Raw genomic sequence first — 18,602 nt, forward strand, 5'->3', positions numbered from 1 at the left:
TATGATCGAAAATACTTTAATTTAGAGCTCATTTTAGAGCTTAAAAACATTTTCAGTGTTTGGATTTGTTTTAATAAAATAAATAAATTTGTTGCTCGTGAGTCACAACTGGCGAACCAGAACTATAACCAAGCAGCTGTCTATATTGTGTTATGTCAAAAGATTCATTTCTTTGTTTTTAATGAAAAAAATTGTAATCCTGATAGTGTTCCCATTTTTACAGAATGTACCTGGAATCTGATTACTCTGTTTTTTGACGTAATTGTAACGGATTACAGTTACCAGTTTTTTTGTATCCTGATTACGTAACGCAGTTACATGTATTCCATTACTCCCCAAGCCTGATGGTTAGTGCGTCCTACAAACCCAACTGTTGTTTACATTGTGTAAGATATCTAAATTCACCTATCACACCAGTAACATCAGATACATCCATTTGATGTAATAGTTTAGTATGGCACATCAGAAATTGCTTTGCAGAGTTTTTGGAATGGTTGGAGTATATGATTGTGTTTGATGCTTTATTTCAAGTAGTACATGCATTCAGCATCTTCTCAAAGTTCAGTGTATGCCACAGAATACGTGCCTCTTAATATACAGTTGCAGTCAAAATTATTCAACCCCATTTCAGCTGTTTGCAATGAACAAATCAAACAAAAGCAATTGAAATAGTTCAACACAACGAATGCTTAAAGTGGTTTCCCCAAATTCAACTGAAAATGCAATTTATAATGATTTCTCCAGTTTCAAAATGATTCAACCCCCTGAATAGAATCCCCTACAACGGCACAAATATGCAAAACAGGTGTTGTCTCAAGCACACCTGATGCATCTAATGAAGCCCTTGATATCTGAACCGGCTAGGGGCACGAAATACATAAAATACATGGACTGGGCAGAAAAAGGAAGCTATCAATGCCTATAACCAGATTTCTGAGAAGGCAGGTTGTGAAAAACCCTCGATTGACTGCAAAAGACCTGCAGCAAGACATGGTGACAAAAGGCACTGAGGTTTCAGTGAGCACAGTATGGTGCGTACTAAACGCAGAAGGTTTCAATGCCAGAACTCCATGATGTACACCATTACTGATCCAAAAGCATCATCTGGCACTGGAAACCTGCAGCGTGTGGAAGGCAAGATGGATTCAGTGAAGTATCAGGAAATCCTAGGAGAAAGAATCATGCCATCTGTGAGGAAGCTGAAGCTTGGGCGTCACTGGACCTTCTAACAGGACAATGATCCCAAGCATACCTCAAATTCCACCAAGGCTTGGTTGCAGAAGAAGTCCTGGAAGATTCTACAGGGCCATCACAGTCACCTGACTTGAACCCCATAGAAAATCTCTGGTGGGATGTGAAGAAGGCGGTTCCAGCACGCAAACCCAAGAATATTACTGAACTGGAGGCCATTGCTCATGAGGAATGGACTAAGATTCCTCAGGACCGCTGCAGAATCTGGTGTCTGGCTTTGCATCTCGTTTGCAGCAGGTCATAACAGCAAAACGGTGCTCTACCAAGTACTAAAGATGCTTGTCACGAAGGGGTTGAATAATTTTGAGACTGGAGAAATCATTATAAGTTGCATTTTCAGTTGAATTTGGGGAAGCCACTTGAAGCATTCGTTGTGTTGAACTATTTCAATTGCTTTTGTTTGATTTGTTCATTGCAAACAGCTGAAATTCTGTAAATTCTGACAATAAACCTGATTTGCAGTAGGGGTTGAATATTTTTGATTGCAACTATAGCCAGAACTGTGCTAATCTAATTTGATTATTAAGGTTTATGAATGATTAAATCTTCCAGGAATACCATTTTAACATACTATTCAGAGTAGAAGAGTGTGATTCTGGACACAGTAGGTGTCAAGGGGAAAAAAAACTGTCTATGGCATTACCATCAGAGCAACTAGCATGACAAAATTCTCCATCAATATTGCATAGTAGCAAATTACACAGTACCCTATTTCTATTTTATACAATAGAATATACTAATCAGTTATGAATAGTCCAGGAGTCTTAGTCATTCACAGGTAAGTATTAGCTAATCTAATAAATACAAATTCTATATTCATTCATTCATCTTCAGTATGTGCTTTATGCTGCTCAGAGTTGCAGTTGATCTGGAGGTTATCCTTTTTCAGGGACGCACTCTGAATGGGACATAAGTCCCTCACAGGGCACCATGCCAGAAACTCCACACAATCCTGAGCTAACTTTTAGTTAAAATAATGTATATCCTATACTAGCTAACATATTATGAAAGGAGATAACAGACATTTGTATGTATGTATATATATTAAGTTTAATTACAACATGAATATTAAAAACAGCTGCATCAGATGATTTTGGAGTGGTCAACAAAATTGGTACTTAATACTCTGCAAAGAAATATTATTGGCAATGATGTCACACCTTGCATTTCAATACAGTTTTGGCACAACATCTATTCAACATTGTGTCCTGACTCAAGTTATACTGTATATCGCATACTTAACACAAGTGGCAAAAAAGTGTATAGTGTAGAGCAAATTTTTCAGTCAGAACACACAGTTTTTTTCTTCTTCTTTTTCCCCCAAACAATATACCGTAATATTAACTTAACCACATTGAGGAATAAAGTAACTCTATCGACACCTGTTATATTTAAATGGAAATGTTGGTTGCATAAAATCCAATTGGAAAATAAAACAAATGTCATATATATATATCTATCTCAGGTATTTATTGCATATGGATTTTTTTAGAAGCCTTTTTGTCACATATACATTACAGGGCCTTGCTCAAGGGCTCAACAGTGACATATTAGTGGTGCCTGAGCTTGAACCGCTTAGGAATAGCTATCTGGCAAGTTCTGCTCTTGAAGTCTATAGTTAAATTTACTCAATACCCTCGGCCCTAGAGGGCTCATTTAAAACATCACTCAGGCTGATAAAGTATTGTTACAGCCCTTACAATGGGGGAAATGGATGAATCAGTATTACAAACAGTATTGGAAAGCAGGACAGTCAGTATGAGGTTTGTGAATTAGTGATGGTATTCCAGCCAAAGCCTCTTCCAAACCTTTTGATTAAACTATCCTTTCGATTTTCCAGGAAACTGAGACACTTTAATTTGTCCTAGCCTGCACTGTAGATCAGTTGCGAATCAAGAGTAAATACATTATAGTCCAATAGCTGTGACGCAGTGTGTCTCAAGTGTGGTGTTGGCTGTAATCATAAACAAAGTCATAATCTTTGGGTTCTTTGGGTAAAGGAGGAGGAACATCAGGAATCTGGACATTCTCAAGGTCTAAGAGGCGGAGCTTTATCTCCATGGTAACCAGCGTGTCCATATCTGACTTGGTGAGTTCACTTGTCATCTCTTTTCCCAATAGAGCATTCAAGCCATCTGTCCAGATGCAGTACTGATGAGCAATGAAAAGAATGTCAAAGATGAGACATAACAAGCCATGTTTGAAAATTAACATACAGTATTTCAAGACACAGTGGACTACATGTTGCATAAAGTTGCTTTTAAACATTAGGTATTCCTTAACTACAGTGAAACTAATTGGAAAGGTATGTACACTGTATGGCCAAAAGTTTGTACATACCTGACCACAACACCCATATATGATTTTTGAAAATCCCATCACAGATTTTGTACCCCCTTTGTTGCTATAAGAGCCTCAAATCTTCTGGGAAGGCTTTTCACTAGATTTTGGAGCATTAGTGAGGTCAGGTACTGATTTCAGACAAAGAGGACTGGGGTGCAGTCAGCGTTCTGGTTCACCCCAAAGGTGATCAGTGGGGTTGAGGTCAGGGCTTTGTGTAGGCCACTCCAGTTTTTCCATACCAACCTTGGCAAACCATATCTTCATGGAGCTTGCTTTGTGCACAGAGGCACTGTCATACTGGAACATGTTTGGGCCTCTTAGTTCCAGTGAAGGGAAATCCTATAAAATTATGTTCCACAATCCTTTGGCCATATAGTGTAATTACAATAGCGGGAATTGTAAACCTGGACCACTACTGTGAGATTAAGAGTAAGTGAAATCCCAAATCTATACAAACTAAACTAAAAGTTTTACCTCATACTTGTCTGGAGCAATGAAGTTCAAATATTCGTCAGATTCATATAAAATGGAGAAAGCAAGCTCAGGCACCTCCTAGAGCAGAAGAGCAATAATGAATTCACATTAGACCACTGTGTCTGACCTCTAATCATACCCTGCTGTGCCTATTAGCACTTTTTTTCTGATGGGACAGCACCATGCCAGATGGCAGCCCTGTTGCTTTTGCATTTGTCCTCCAATGCCACTTCCTGGGACAGCAAATTAACTTCTGAGGGTATCTTAAGGTATGCTGCAAAGTTAGACTTTCGACTAAATGAATGAGGGTACTGAAACAAATTAAGAAATTAACAAATCAGCTAAAGAGGTGACATGATCATGACTGTGATGACTGTCTGGTCCAATGCCAGGCTCCTGGTAACCTAGTAACTATAGCTATTGAACTATCAGCTTAATAGCTTGTGATCACAGTCAGAGCTACAGGTATCCTATTCTCCAAAGCTGTGGATAGCCTCCTCTCGTTCCTTTCTACCTCTGTGGGAATGTTACTGGGCCCTGTGGTGCTCATGAGCCTTGAGTCTTTTTCATTGTCACATTGTTATCATTACTAGCTTTGGATATAGTACGCTAGTAATAAGTTAGTAATGTGATTCAGCAACTAAGCCACAGAGTCCTAGATCTCTCCCAAAGATGGCCAGCTCAAGGCCTTGCTGCCCACTGCTACTTTTGCTAGTTTTTGGTCTCTCTGAAGCATATGTTCTGTCCCAAATAGATGGCGGGATTTGACACTTTTCTGAGTCTTGCCCCTTGCACTGAATTGCCAACTGAGCTCTGTGATCCAGCAGTCCCTTGTATGTCATTAGGTGTAATTTATTCTTTGAATGGTGTTCAACTTATTGGCTGGACCCTGTGCATTGTATGATTCCTAGAATGTTTACCTTTTTCCTGGACTAATAAACATTAGCAAGTTCCTATCTACCCTAAAGGTGTATGAGGCAGACATTCCTTTTGACATCAGGCCTCATTTATCTTATAATAAAGTTGAAATGTTTTTGTAGGCAAACCGTACTAAAAATTGCTGCTGGATTTACAAATGTTTATTTATCACTGATTTTCTTCATACTCACACGAGTATGCTGAGAAATGGGAATCACCAATAAATCGACACCATATTCATAGCACAGCTGATTTGCATTTAGTGATGCCCACAAAACTCTATAACAAGAAATGCTCACAGAGAGCTGAAAATAGCGAAAGAGCATCTCATAAGCATGCTGTATACACAGGCATATACAGAGAGTGATGTGGAAATGTGTTCAAGTATGTTACATTTTTCCTCCATCATTCGTGTCTCACAACCCCAATTCCAAAAAAGTTGGGACGCTGTGTAAATGTAAACGTAAAAAAAAACAGAATGCAGTGATTTGCAAATCTCATAAATCCATTTGTTATTTACAATAGAACATAGAAAACATATCAAATGTTTAAACTGAGGAAATGTACCATTTTAAGGAAGAAATAAGGTAATTTTGAATTTTTGAACATCTCAAAAAAGTTCGGACGGAGGCAACAAAAGGCTGGAAAAGTACGTGCTACTAAAAAGAAACGGCTGGAGGAACATTTTGCAACTAATTAAGTTAATTGGCAACAGGACAGTAGCATGATCGGGTATAAAAAGAGGATCTTAGAGTCTCTCAGAAGTAAAGATGGGATGGAATCCGGATGGAAGCATATGTTGCTCTAAAACCTGTATATACCTTTCAGCATTGATGGTGCCTTTCCAGATGTGCAAGCTGCCCATTCCATAGGCACTAATGCACCCCCATACCATCAGAGATGCAGGCTTTTGAACTGAGCGTTGAGTCTTGATGAGCATTGAGCCGGATGGTCTTTGGATTGGTGAACCTCTGCCCATCTTTACTTCTGAAAGACTCTGCCTCTCTAAGATACTCTTTTTATACCCAATCATTTTACTGACCTGTTGCTAATTAACCTCCAGCTGTTTCTTTTTAGTAACACTTACTTTTCCAGCCTTTTGTTGCCTCCGTCCCAACTTTTTTGAGACATGTTGCAGCCATCAAATTCAAAATGACCTTCTTTTTTTCTCAAAATGGTACATTTTACTTAGTTTGAACATTTGATATGTTCTATTGTGAATAACATGTGGGTTTATGAGATTCGCAAATCATTGCATTCTATTCTTATTTACATTTTACACAGCGTCCCAACGTTTTTGGAATTGGGGTTGTACATCTGGCACCCTTCATTAAAAGCATCTTCTTAAATGAATGGCCTTTTCAATGTGAAAACTTACCTTATTTTGCTTTAGCGCTCCTTTCTCCTTCACATGAGGGCAATCTTTCCCAGTTATCACTGTCTTGATATCTGCTACTGTTACTGAAGACAGACATGAGGAGAAAGAGTCTGTTAGCACACACTCTCAGAAAAAAGGGTACTAAACTAAGGTTACTAAAAGGTAATGTCCTTGTTGTTGGTGCGGACCCCTTAAGGGTACACCTTTTGTACATTTCCTTATCTAGAAAGCTGCATGTAGAGTACCTTTAAAGCTTTATTCCAAAAAGTAATTACAGCCCAATTATGTATTATTATTAGGTATATCCACTTTTCCAGGTGAAGAAAACATATATAAGGTACAAAAGATAAGGCATTCTTCTAAAAGTGTACAGCCTACATTTGTTTTTGTTTTTTTTGGATACTGTAAAGTGTCTCACATTGCAGGGAATGAACGTAATGAAACGTAATGAAAAATACAAGACGTTATTATTTAAATACACAAACAGTGCACTCAAAGAGGCTCACATTTCTCTTGTAGAGCTTCATGGGGGATTTGTCCCTGTGACAAATCCTCCACATCCCCATAGTGTAGTACTTTGTGATTTGGAGACAGTCGACAATACAAAAACTTATCTGAAATAGAGATAAAGAAAGACAACACTGTAATCTAACTGTATATTGTACATTAGCCATAAGTACATGTGTCTTTGGTACCATGGCAATTTTTTGGTCACCCCTTTCTGAAGTGAGGAAGTGTGCTGGAGATTGTTTGACGCTAAAAGTGGCTCACCTTGTCTGCGGCGAGTGCTGATCTTCCTGAAGCAGGCGCCCTCGCACAACCGGTTCAGCCTCTGCTGCTTGATCAGCTCAGCCACCTCTGGCTGGAGCCTCTCACGCAGCTCCCTAAGATGTAGCCCAAACATTTGTGTTACTACAGAAATGTGGAAACACACGTACAATGGGCATACAAACAATTTGGGATGCTTTGCTAATTTTGTCGCAACCCATTTTTGTTGTCAGTTGACTGCCGCGTGTAATGTGTACCTAAGGTCTCCTTTAAGGGTTTATCTGAGGCTACAGTGGGCACAGGCTCACCAAAACTGGCAGTTGAAGACTGGAAAAAATACCAGCCTCAGATTCCTGTTCTGTGGAACCAGATGTGCTGTTGTAGCCCATCTGCCTTAAGGTTTGATGTGTTGTGCATTCTGAGATACATTTCTGTTCACCACAGTTGCAAAGAATGTTTAGCCGAGTTCTCATAGCTGACCGGTGTGGTCCAACCAGTCTGGCCATTCTCTTCTGATCTCACTCATCATTAAGGTGTTTCCGCTGCAGAACTGGCACTCACTGGATGTTTTTTGCACCATCCTGTGTGTGTCCCAGGAAAACGGCAAAATACCCAGTCTCTGAAATACTCAAACCAGCCTGTCTGACACCAACAACCATGCCATGTTCAGTCACTGAGATCACACTTTTTCCCCGTTCTGCTGTTTGATGTGAACATTAACTGAAGCACTTGACCTGAATCTGTGTGACTTTATACATTGTGCTGCAGCCACATGATTGGTTGATTGGATGATTGCATGTATGTGCAGGTTTACAGGTATTCCTAATAAAGTGAATAGCGAATCTATATTGATATATAAACAGTAAGCATGCTATCAGCAAAAAAAACAAACCTGTCTTTGTACAGAAAATGCACCAGTTGTGCCAGGCATATAGGGATACTTCTACTAGCAACATGGAATAACTATAAGCATAAGAATTTTCAGTTGGTTCATATTTTTGTATGTTCATAATCAGTATGTTTGCTAATAGGCAATATTATTTTTTGCTTTGCTTGTATTTTTCTCATTTGTAAGTTGCTTTGGATAAAAGCGTCTGCTAAATGAATAAATGTAAATGTGAATTATATTTATAATATGATTTATGATCAATCTATTTGGCAAAAGAGTCAGACTGTGCAACATTTCAATATATTATCTGCCTCATGCCAGTGTCCTTTCCAACTTTTATGGCTCTGTCTCACACACACACACACACACACACACACACACACACAAACACACACACACACACACACACACACACACACACTCACACCTGAATTGTTTTGTCTCGGATGTTAGTAATTTGTTACGTATCCTACTCTTCATCGGCACCCTGTCCAGGGTGTACCCCGCCTTGTGCCCGATGCTCCCTGGGATAGGCTCCAGGTTTCCCCGTGACCCTGAGAAGGAGTAAGCGGTATAGAAGATGGATGGATGGATGGATCCTACTCTTCAGTTACACTGACTGAAGATGATTAAAAAAAAATTATTTAGCTTTCTTTTTAATTTATCTGGTCAGCCTCAAGAAGAAACAGGCTTCCTTGATTTTTTATCCTAAATGTAGACACATTTAGAGAAGACGTTATGTGAAAGAGAGCACAAGGCCGTCTAACGTAAAATGTCACAGTCTGAACTACGGACATGCCAAGTCTTTTGAACAGATGAGGAGGAAGTGCTTACAGCATTGTGCGTGATTTTAATTCCTCCTGGTTCATCATTTCCACCTTCAGTATAAGGGTATGATGGGGACAGCTTTAAATTTGACTGTCGTAGTCAGGAGAAGCTGATGTATCTCCAGCATCACCATCTACGGAAGTAAACAATAAACACATTTTAGTCAAGCGCGTAAACAATAACATAGTATTAATATGTAAATTAATGTTTATAATTAGGTTGTAGGTGCATTTACTTCCACGCTTTAGTCATTACCTAATTCAAATGACTCACCCATACTGTTCGTTTGAAATGTTATAAATGTGATAATTTTTGAGCCTGTCTGAAAATGTTCTTTATTTGAACGTACTAAAGCATAGCTTGCATTCTTTTTTATAATTAAAATCTAGAACTGCACACTGTCAGTTCACCCCTTCCAACTGGGATCATGAAAAAGCAGGAAACATTGTCAAAAACATGTTAAGATTAGTATTTGTAATCAGGTTTCCAATTCAGGGGGTAAATTTATCTTTGAATTTGAATTGACCGTGAGTGTTTAATTCACACTGTTGATTGTACTCTGCAGGAATCTTGCAATAGGGGACATTAAGAATAATCATTATAGTGGAGGTTTATTGTATTTTCTCCCTAAAAATTGTAAGCATTTCTTGCTGTTTTAAAAGGCTAAGGGAGATAGGGGAGCAGCTATGGCTGAAATGCCTTTCTCAAGAAAACATCAACAGTCTCAAGCACATATTTTCATCATCATCATCATCATCATCATCATCATCATCATCATCATCATCGGGCCCTTGAGCAAGGCCCTTAACCCTCTCTGCTCCAGGGGCGCTGTATCATGGCTGACCCTGCGCCCTGACCCCAACTTCCTGACATGCTGGGGTATGCGAAGAAAACAATTTCACTGTGCTGTAAAGTGTGTGTGACAAATAAAGACTCATTATCATCATCATCATCATCATCATCATCATCATCATCCATGGTCTCTACCTGAGCATCGAACCAGGAAGCATGAGTTGAAAAGTACATACCAATCATGGCATGATGTCATATACTGCCTTTCCCTTTTATTATTCCATCATATAATACAGTACTAGCATTATTTGTTTAGGAAAACTGCTAGAACAAAATGTACTTATTGATCAGGTTTTTTTTTAATCATCACATCATAATTATATCATCATCATCATCATCTTCAATCTTCAGATCAATATAAAATTTAAAAAAACAATACTGAGACTATATGTGCTGTAATGCTGACTTCTGAGCTGTACCTGAATTTCTGTCACAATTTCGGCAGAATTACATGCAGATCAATTTAAATGGAATAAAAATCTGCCTGTTCTTGTATGTCTTGTAGATGCAGTGCCAACAAATAAAGCAAATATACTTGACATGGCATCATAAATAGGGATTACTAATGAGTATGTAAAAAAATTCATTGCATTCAGCAGTGCATTAAGAAAAAAAATATATATTTACATTAATGCCAGCCTTGTGTGTTGTGTTAAGTGTTGTACTTACGTGCCAGTGTTACAACCATGTTTTCTGCTCCAGCACTGCAGCCACATACACGTGAACTGAGAATGACAGAAAAGATGCAGAGAGATCGAGTGCTATTCAGTCACAGCATGACGAGGGTAAGAAAACATAGCAGTAGACAATGACTGTTTCAAAACACAAGTGAGGGAGAGAGTTGCTCCTCCCTGGCATACAGACACAGTTCTAATTCATAAGCATGCAGCTTTTGCTTATGTTTATATGAGCGGTAGGACAGTCTCCATTGGACGGATGAATCGATGTCTTCGCACCGCCGGCCAATGAACACCAGAATGTAGTCACATGGGTAGTGCACAAAGGAGAATGAAGAGAATACATGGAGGGATGGGGGAAGGGACGGAGAGGAGAGGAAAGAAAGGCAATGATTTCATTTATAGGTAAATTCATAGTGATGGAGAACAGCAATTTAACCTGTGTAGGCGTACACACATGCAAACAATATCATACTCACAAAAAGGCACACACAAACAGGAACAAATGCACACACACACACACACACACAGGAACAAATGCATGCACACACACACACACACACACACACACACACACACACACACACACACACAAAATCATGCATGAAAACACACAAATGAACACAGAGCACATAAACACACAAACATACCGAACTACCCATATGCGCACAAATACACACAAGGCACGAGGCCTTAGCATCATTATGTTTCATTGGACAGGGACCAGAGGTGCCAGCATTATGATTCTGTTGCCATGGTAACCGGTTGTGTGCAGCACACCGGTTGGTGTTGGCGCTGAGAGTGTGTGCCAGTGTGACATTGTACAAACTGCCCACCCTCGGTCTCCATCTCTGTGTGATGTGGTAATACACTGGCTAGTCCGGCTGGTTGAGAATGGACAGTGCAGAGATATGTGCCCTTAGACTTTAGGACTGGGATTTGGTAACACTGGAAGCTAATTTTAGTATGATTTTGGAGACAACACAGAGGAGCAAATTATACTGTTTTTGAATTCCTTTTAAGAATGGAGAGACTTGTGTTTATTTGTACAGGAGCGTCATTGTTTTCTGCTCCGTCCTCATTATTATTTTATTCCATGAAATGCTGCAACTACTGTGTACACAGCACACAGGGTTTCTGTGACTGTACAAAGCATGTAATGTGAGGGACGTGCTGTTCAATTTCCGATTGGGGTTCTGTTGCTAATTATCTAGCGTTAACATTCTAACACCGCATTGTTTCACACTGTACACCATACATGGTTCTAACCATCCTTCGGAGAAGGATTTCATAACCCCGAGTAAAAAGCGATGCTAACCCCACTTCTAAATGACAAGCGTGAAATGTTACCTCTACCCAATGTTATAAATGGGGTTTAGAATGATGATGATAACCTGGGGTTAAGAACAGTGTGAAAAGCCGTTCTGTGATTGGTTGCCATGGGATCCCTTTCCTAGCTCAAAGCAGGGACTAGGAAGCCACCAGAAAAGGGTAAAACATGGAAGGTTTTTATTTTTGCCTCCAGACCCTACCAGCATTTTTGCAGTTACCCAGGGGAAAACATCGATTTTTACAGAATTATAGTTCAACAATGTCCAGAATAGCATGTTTGGGGCCTATTGCACTTTAATGCTCCACAAAGGTAGTAACAGATGAAAAAAAAACATAAAGTATTTGCACTGATTATAAAATACCACTAATGGTATACAATACAGTAAATGGTCTCATCCCACAGTACCTGAGTAAAATTTTGGTCTATTACAATCCCACACATTTGCTTTGATCAGAAGGTACAGGCTCTTTATTAGTACCTAGAATAATGAAGACTACAGAGGAGACCAGAGCTGATTCCTATAAACCCCCTCAGCTATGGAATAGCCTTCCTGTTAATGTTCTGGACAGTGTTGATAAACTGGGATGTTTACCATAACTCTCACCTGATTACTCAGGTTTGTTGACAGTGGAGTGGTGAGGCACTTTATTATCCAGCTGTGTTACTTTGTGGCTTTCCTACATGCGGTCATATGTAGACCTACTGGAGTACCTTGCAGTGTGAACCGCAAGAAAAAAATGGACTGTAAGCCTATATGTGTGTCTAAACAGAACTCTAGAAAAAACCTTAAATTAGCTAATGTGAAGCACGTTCGCCTCACACCTCCAGGGTCGGGGGTTCGATTCCCACCGTGGCCCTGTGTGTGGGGAGTTTGCATGTTCTCCCCGTGCTGTGGGGGTTTCCTCCAGGTACTCCGGTTTCCTCCCCCAGTCCAAAGACATGCATGGTAGGCTGATTGGCATGTCTAAAGTGTCCGTAGTGTATGAATGGGTGTGTGAGTGTGTATGTGATTGTGTGCCCTGCGATGGATTGGCACCCTGTCCAGGATGTACCCCGCCTTGTGCCCGATGCTTACTGGGATAGGCTCCAGGTTCCCCGTGACCCTGAAAAGGATATGCGGTATAGAAGATGGATGGATGGATGGATAGCTAATGTGATTATTGAAACATTCAGCTCTTTTAATTAAGTAGAGTAGAGTGAAAATAAATTTTTTTAATTAACTTGAGTGAAATATTGATATTGTCATTTTAGATTTAGTTTGATGACTGGTGGAAGATAATTTTTAACCTCACTCTCAAAGGTCACCCAAGCAAAATGTTAATTACACTAGCATCGCCAAAGAGAGACAAGCTTAGCCATATTGAATATGTGACATCCTTATTGTTTGCTGTGAGATAACTGTCCGGGGGATGGTGTAAATATTGGGAAAGTCTGTAAAATGCTGGCAATTCTACTAGCATATAACAAGGAAAATAATTAGCTCTCTCTTACTGATGAAGCAGATTAAAAAGAACCAATCTGCTTTCTATCTAGAAACCTATATGGTGAAGAATATAATGTTGTCAAGCTAAAAGAACAAAAGATGACCTGTGTGGAAACTAAAACTAAAATTAAGTTTATTATACTTATTCATGTAACAAGGCAATTAGATAAATGGTAATACTGTAAAGATATAGTTTTAGAAGGGGTTATGATCAGATATTTGGGCCCAAATATAAATAAATAAATAAATAAGAAACACAGCAACAACAACAACAACAACAGCTAGTCAAAAGAGTTTGGTTCATATGACCTGTGTAGGCGCACAAGATTATGCATAATAATAATAATAATAATAAGAAGAAGAAGAAGAAGAACAACAACAACAACAACAGATTATTCCTCAGTTTAGGTGTTTTTAGAGGATTGAGACATGATAAAAGAGTAGGCAGCATTTAAATACATCCCTTTTCCAATGTCCAGGATTGGACATAAATAATAAATAAAATTCCAATCAATTTTGTTTGTAAAGTGCTTTTAACAGTGGACGTTAAAAAATCTCCAGCTTTACAGCAGCTTTACAGAAATATATCAGTTCTAGATACCATTTTCAATTTTAAACTGAATACATTTATCCCTAATGAGCAAGTCAAAGGTGATGGCGCCAAGGAAAAACTCCCTGAGATGACATGAGGAAGAAACCTGGAGAGGAACCCATCCTCATCTGGGTGACAAAGAATAGTGCAACTATAAATCATTTCTCCACCTTCACTTTCCTATAACAGCATGGTCCATTGTGTGCTATTCTTTATACAGTCATGTGAAAAAATAAGTACACCCCATGGAAATTGTTGGCTTTTTTTTTTAACATATTGGGACAAGCAAACATTTGATCATCTTTGAAACAGTGCCTATTAATAAAGTTGATACACTCTGTCAAATGAGCAGTGTTGGGTAAGTTACTCAAAAAAGTAATCCTCTACTGATGACTAATTACTATTTTAGAATTGTAATTTGATTACATTACTGATTACTGCATGTAAAAAGTAACCAGATTACTAATTACCTTACTTCCAAACCTATCAAACCTACAAAAATACACTACAAAGGGAAACTCATAGTTCTTTTAGTGCACATCAATGTATGACATGATCAGAAAAAGTTGGATTTATAATAAAACTTGCCTCAGGTGTTGTCACTGTTTGTAGAACTACCAGATCAATAAAATATAAAACTTTTCTAACTATGTCCGTATGTATGAATGGGTGTGTGTGTGTATGTGAATGTGCCCTGCGATGGATTAGCACCCTGTCCAGGGTGTACCCCACCCTGTGCCCGATGCTCCCTGGGATAGGCTCCAGGTTCCCCACGACCCTGAAGGATAAGCAGTGTATAAAATGTATGGATGGATGAAGTATACTGTATATATTTGTAACTGTTTTTTATTGTTGCTATAAGGTTTTTATTTGAATCATGCCTTATATATTGCTGTATGAGACAAAATATCTCAACTTATTACTTGATTAAACTCTTATGTTATCTATTGTTGTGATAAAAAATGAAAAAAGTTCATCTTATTCCATATGCGTAGCTAAATTCAGTCATGAGGATGAGCTTTCAGGCACTCGTTCTGAAGCCTGTAAAATGCTGAATGTTATTACTTTCATGTGCAGATTTATGTGCAGAAAGATCACCTTTCCCATGGACAAAACACTTCTGTTAATATAAATGGTTGGTCAAATCTGTATTCATTTAAAATAAGGGTTTGAATACACTGTCCTGGAGGGCCAGCTCTTTCTCTCCCTCACTTTCACAGGCACACACACACCTGCCTGTTCTAGCGACCCAGCATCTGACAAGGGCACACCTGCTCACCTCACACACACAGCGGTCGCAGCCTATTTCTGGAACAAGTCACTGTTGACACCGACCTTCCCTTCAGCCTGGAAAACAAAGCTTAGATATGAGGTGTAAAGCAATGCTTTACTGCATAATTAGGTACCATTCTTTACTTCGCTCTGCTTTTCATTACTGGGTTATGGCATTCAGAGCGCATAGAGGAAACAAACATATGCAGTAGATACTAAATTATGAATAAATATCTAAATGCTTAGGACTGTTTGTTTCTTGATTATTTCTACAGGCTGAAAAATGTTTGATGCTAAACAACATTTGTACACAAAATCACCTTCAACACTCTACTGCCTTGGATAAAAGACTTAGGCCAAGTAAGGATTAAAATATTTCAGAACATGCTGTTATATTAATAACACACCGGGTGGTGTGGTGTGGCTCAATGTGAAATAAAGTTACAGCTGCCAAAAATTTTTCAATTCATTTTCTTAATTAAAGAACAACATGTCCTACTTTTTCTTCGTTTTTAGCGTTTTATTCATTTGCCTCCATGTTATCATTAACCAGCTCCATTTATTCTCTCTCTTGAAGTTAATAAATCAAAAAGTAGCTAGAAACTGAAAAGCACTGCGTCCTTCCATTACATCCCTGTAGAAAAAATTACAGCTACAGCTTTACCTCTCGCTGTTACAAAGTGCTGACACTGAAGACTAGCAAAAATGTCTCCTCATAGAAATCTTCACCATGTCAACAATTTTGAAAAATTTGTTGATGTAGATCATCCACTATTTATACATTATTTCTATAATAACAACTTAAAAGTCCCTGTGTCAATTGTTACTCTATAAACAATATATTAATGTATTAGAATGAGCGCATTAATTGAAACTTTGCAGCCAGCACTATTGTTAGAGCCGTGCTGTAACAGAAAATTAATCAGCATATTCTGGCCAATCGGAACTGGCCATTCCAGAGCACTGTGGTATAAATATATTAGTTCCAATCCAGTCATTTGATTGGATGTGAGCCTAAAAGATCTAAACCTACATGAATTGTAGGTTTAGAACATACAATCTACACACATTTACCAACACCCCCCCCCCCCCCCCCCCCCAAAAGCATGATGAATTCAGGTTCAGGTTTTGCTGATTCTGATTTCATTCCATAGTGTTTCCTTGAATATTCAATTTCATTTATTTGAAATGATTTGTTATTGTTTTTTTAATGATCAATTATTTGTTAATGTTATTAATTTTTATACTATTTGTCTCTATTTATTCATTAATAGTGCAAACCTGCTTCTTGACATTACGGTAGAATTGAGAAACCAGAGGTGTCTCAGAGTGCCACCCTGCGGACAGCAATAAAACTGCAGGTAAGTGGTGTAGTCTGGGACGTATTCAACATTAAAAAAAAGTATTGTTGAACTATAACACAATTTGTCAGAAGAAAATTATATGAAATGTTTTCAGAAGGCACCTATATGGAACCGTATGGAGTTATTGTACTGCAAGAAGTCATTATTACAAGAATATTTACTAATTGCCTTTCTGTGTGTTGAAATCTGTGTTAAGATAGCCTACTGGAAATAAGAGAACCAGATAAAACACAGAGCGTGTGTGCTTGTGTGTAGTTTACAAGAGAAGTTTTCACTTGGTTCAGATTTGGAGAACGAGATGTGTTTGTTTCTGTGCTGCTTTGGATGCTTGAGGTGTTGACACCAGGGTCATTTCTAGCTATGGGAATAAGCAGTCATATGAAGGTCTGAACCATCAGGGAACCACATAAAAATGGACTTCACAGTGGGTTCAGAAACAACCTTGGTTGACACAGTACCAAATTATGACATTAAGACCAGGTGCGATAACTAAATCTGTAGCCTAACTAAATCAATCAAACATGGTTTAATTGAATCTGTTCTGAAATAATGTGTTAGCACTGACCAATCTGGGCTCAGGGTCACAAAAATATTATAAATATTATAAATATATTATAAAATATAGCCGGAAGCAGCAATTATCGAGGTTCGAGCCGTTTAGGGCCCTTAAAGACGTTAAAAGATATTACTTAATATTGTGCAATCCTATAAGCACCTAAAATATAGAAAAACCAAGATAAATTTAAGAAACATCGCATTCATTAAGCTCATCTATTAGCAGCTGAACATTGATTGAACAATGGCGGCCATGTTTTTCAAGATTCACAATTGTCCTCATGTATACTCTGATTGGACCTTGGACAAAGACAATTCTTGCAAGATTTATTTATCATCTCTATTGGACCAATGGTTCCACATTTAATGCCAATTTAATGTTTTGTTTTGATTTAGCACCACCAACTGGCCACAATCAATCATTTTTTAGATCTGTTCTCAGATTGAGCCCAACCTTAAGTATCCCGAGTTTGGTGAAAATATCTCATTCCGTTCAAGAGTTATGGCCATTTAAGTAAATGTGGCCGCGCCCATTTCAAACCTTTTGATGTTCCCTTGCAAGCGTAAATTAAAGGTTCAACTTTTTTTTATAATTACTGATCTAAATAGTCTACAGATTTGTCCTGCAATAGTTTTATTTCAGTTGATCGAAAAACCTAGGACTAGTTCGCACAAATAGTTTTTTTTTTAAATAATCTCAAATATTTAACGAACGATTTGATTGACAGCCGTGGTCCTAGAGGCGAAGTTGTTCAAAATGAGGAGACCTAACATATGATACAAAGAACACGTGTATGTCTGAAACATTGGATAGTATACAATCATTTACAATACACACCATTCATACAGCCATTTTCAAGGTATTTATTTATTTATTTATTTATTTATTTACAATTATTGCGATTATACAATCATACAATTTTTGTCAAGTGACCTCAGACTGAGGCCTTACATAAGCATGCCACGTTTGGTGAAAATGTCTCATTCAGTTTAAGAGTTATTACTATAATATGTAGTCCACTTCCTTGTGAAAATCAGGCAAAAACTTTTTTTTTGTAATTATTTATAAACAGACTCAACAGAGACTCATGTAGCACTTGTTTCGATGATATTGATCGAAAAACCTATGACTAGTTTGCCATGTTTGCCATGTGGCGGCCATGTTTTTCAACATATTTGAATGTCCTCATAGACACTGATTGCAGCTGGAAAAGTTTCGGCTCTCTACGACTTACGGTTTGGTCTGCACAATCAGTTTTAGGGCAGAATAATAATAAAAATCCTTACAATTACAATAGGATTTCAGCCCTTCGGGCTTGAACCCCTAAATTATGGATATTGTAATAGTCAGCATTATCAAAACAGCACCCTCATGCAGTGAGTAATGTCTTCTTTTGCTGTTTAAACTGCACCACTTAATGGTACATACAATGTTTTGTGTAACATTTTTTTTAATTCTCAGCTTTGAACACCAGTATTTTATTAATTTGATTCATTTTCCATCCATCCATCCATCCATCTTCTATACCGCTTATCCTTCCTTCTGGGTCACGGGGAACCTGGAGATTATCCCAGGGAGCATCGGGCACAAGGCAGGGTTCACCCTGGACAGGGTGCCAATCCAT

The 18,602-nt window shown here is 38.3% G+C and overlaps 1 protein-coding gene and 1 long non-coding RNA gene across 2 annotated transcripts; both read right to left on the bottom strand.

Moving 5' to 3' along the window:
• Positions 1 to 3,023: 3,023 nt before the first annotated feature.
• On the bottom strand, positions 3,024 to 6,930 carry si:dkey-56f14.7 (engulfment and cell motility protein 1). Its single transcript, XM_053623082.1, has 4 exons — positions 6,846 to 6,930; positions 6,365 to 6,447; positions 4,069 to 4,146; positions 3,024 to 3,402 (listed from the first exon to the last, which is right to left on the bottom strand). The coding sequence occupies exons 1-4, from the start codon at positions 6,928 to 6,930 to the stop codon at positions 3,190 to 3,192; spliced, it is 459 nt and encodes a 152-aa protein (XP_053479057.1). The 3' UTR covers positions 3,024 to 3,189.
• Positions 6,931 to 7,163: 233 nt separating this feature from the next.
• On the bottom strand, positions 7,164 to 10,644 carry LOC128606754 (uncharacterized). The gene is made up of 3 exons (XR_008385734.1): positions 10,371 to 10,644; positions 8,856 to 8,982; positions 7,164 to 7,248 (listed from the first exon to the last, which is right to left on the bottom strand). It is a non-coding gene; the product is annotated as an uncharacterized LOC128606754 (long non-coding RNA).
• Between the last annotated feature and the right edge of the window lie 7,958 nt (positions 10,645 to 18,602).

The sequence above is a fragment of the Ictalurus furcatus genome, chromosome 1, assembly GCF_023375685.1.
Source record: "Ictalurus furcatus strain D&B chromosome 1, Billie_1.0, whole genome shotgun sequence".
Classification (NCBI taxonomy): Eukaryota; Metazoa; Chordata; class Actinopteri; order Siluriformes; family Ictaluridae; genus Ictalurus; species Ictalurus furcatus.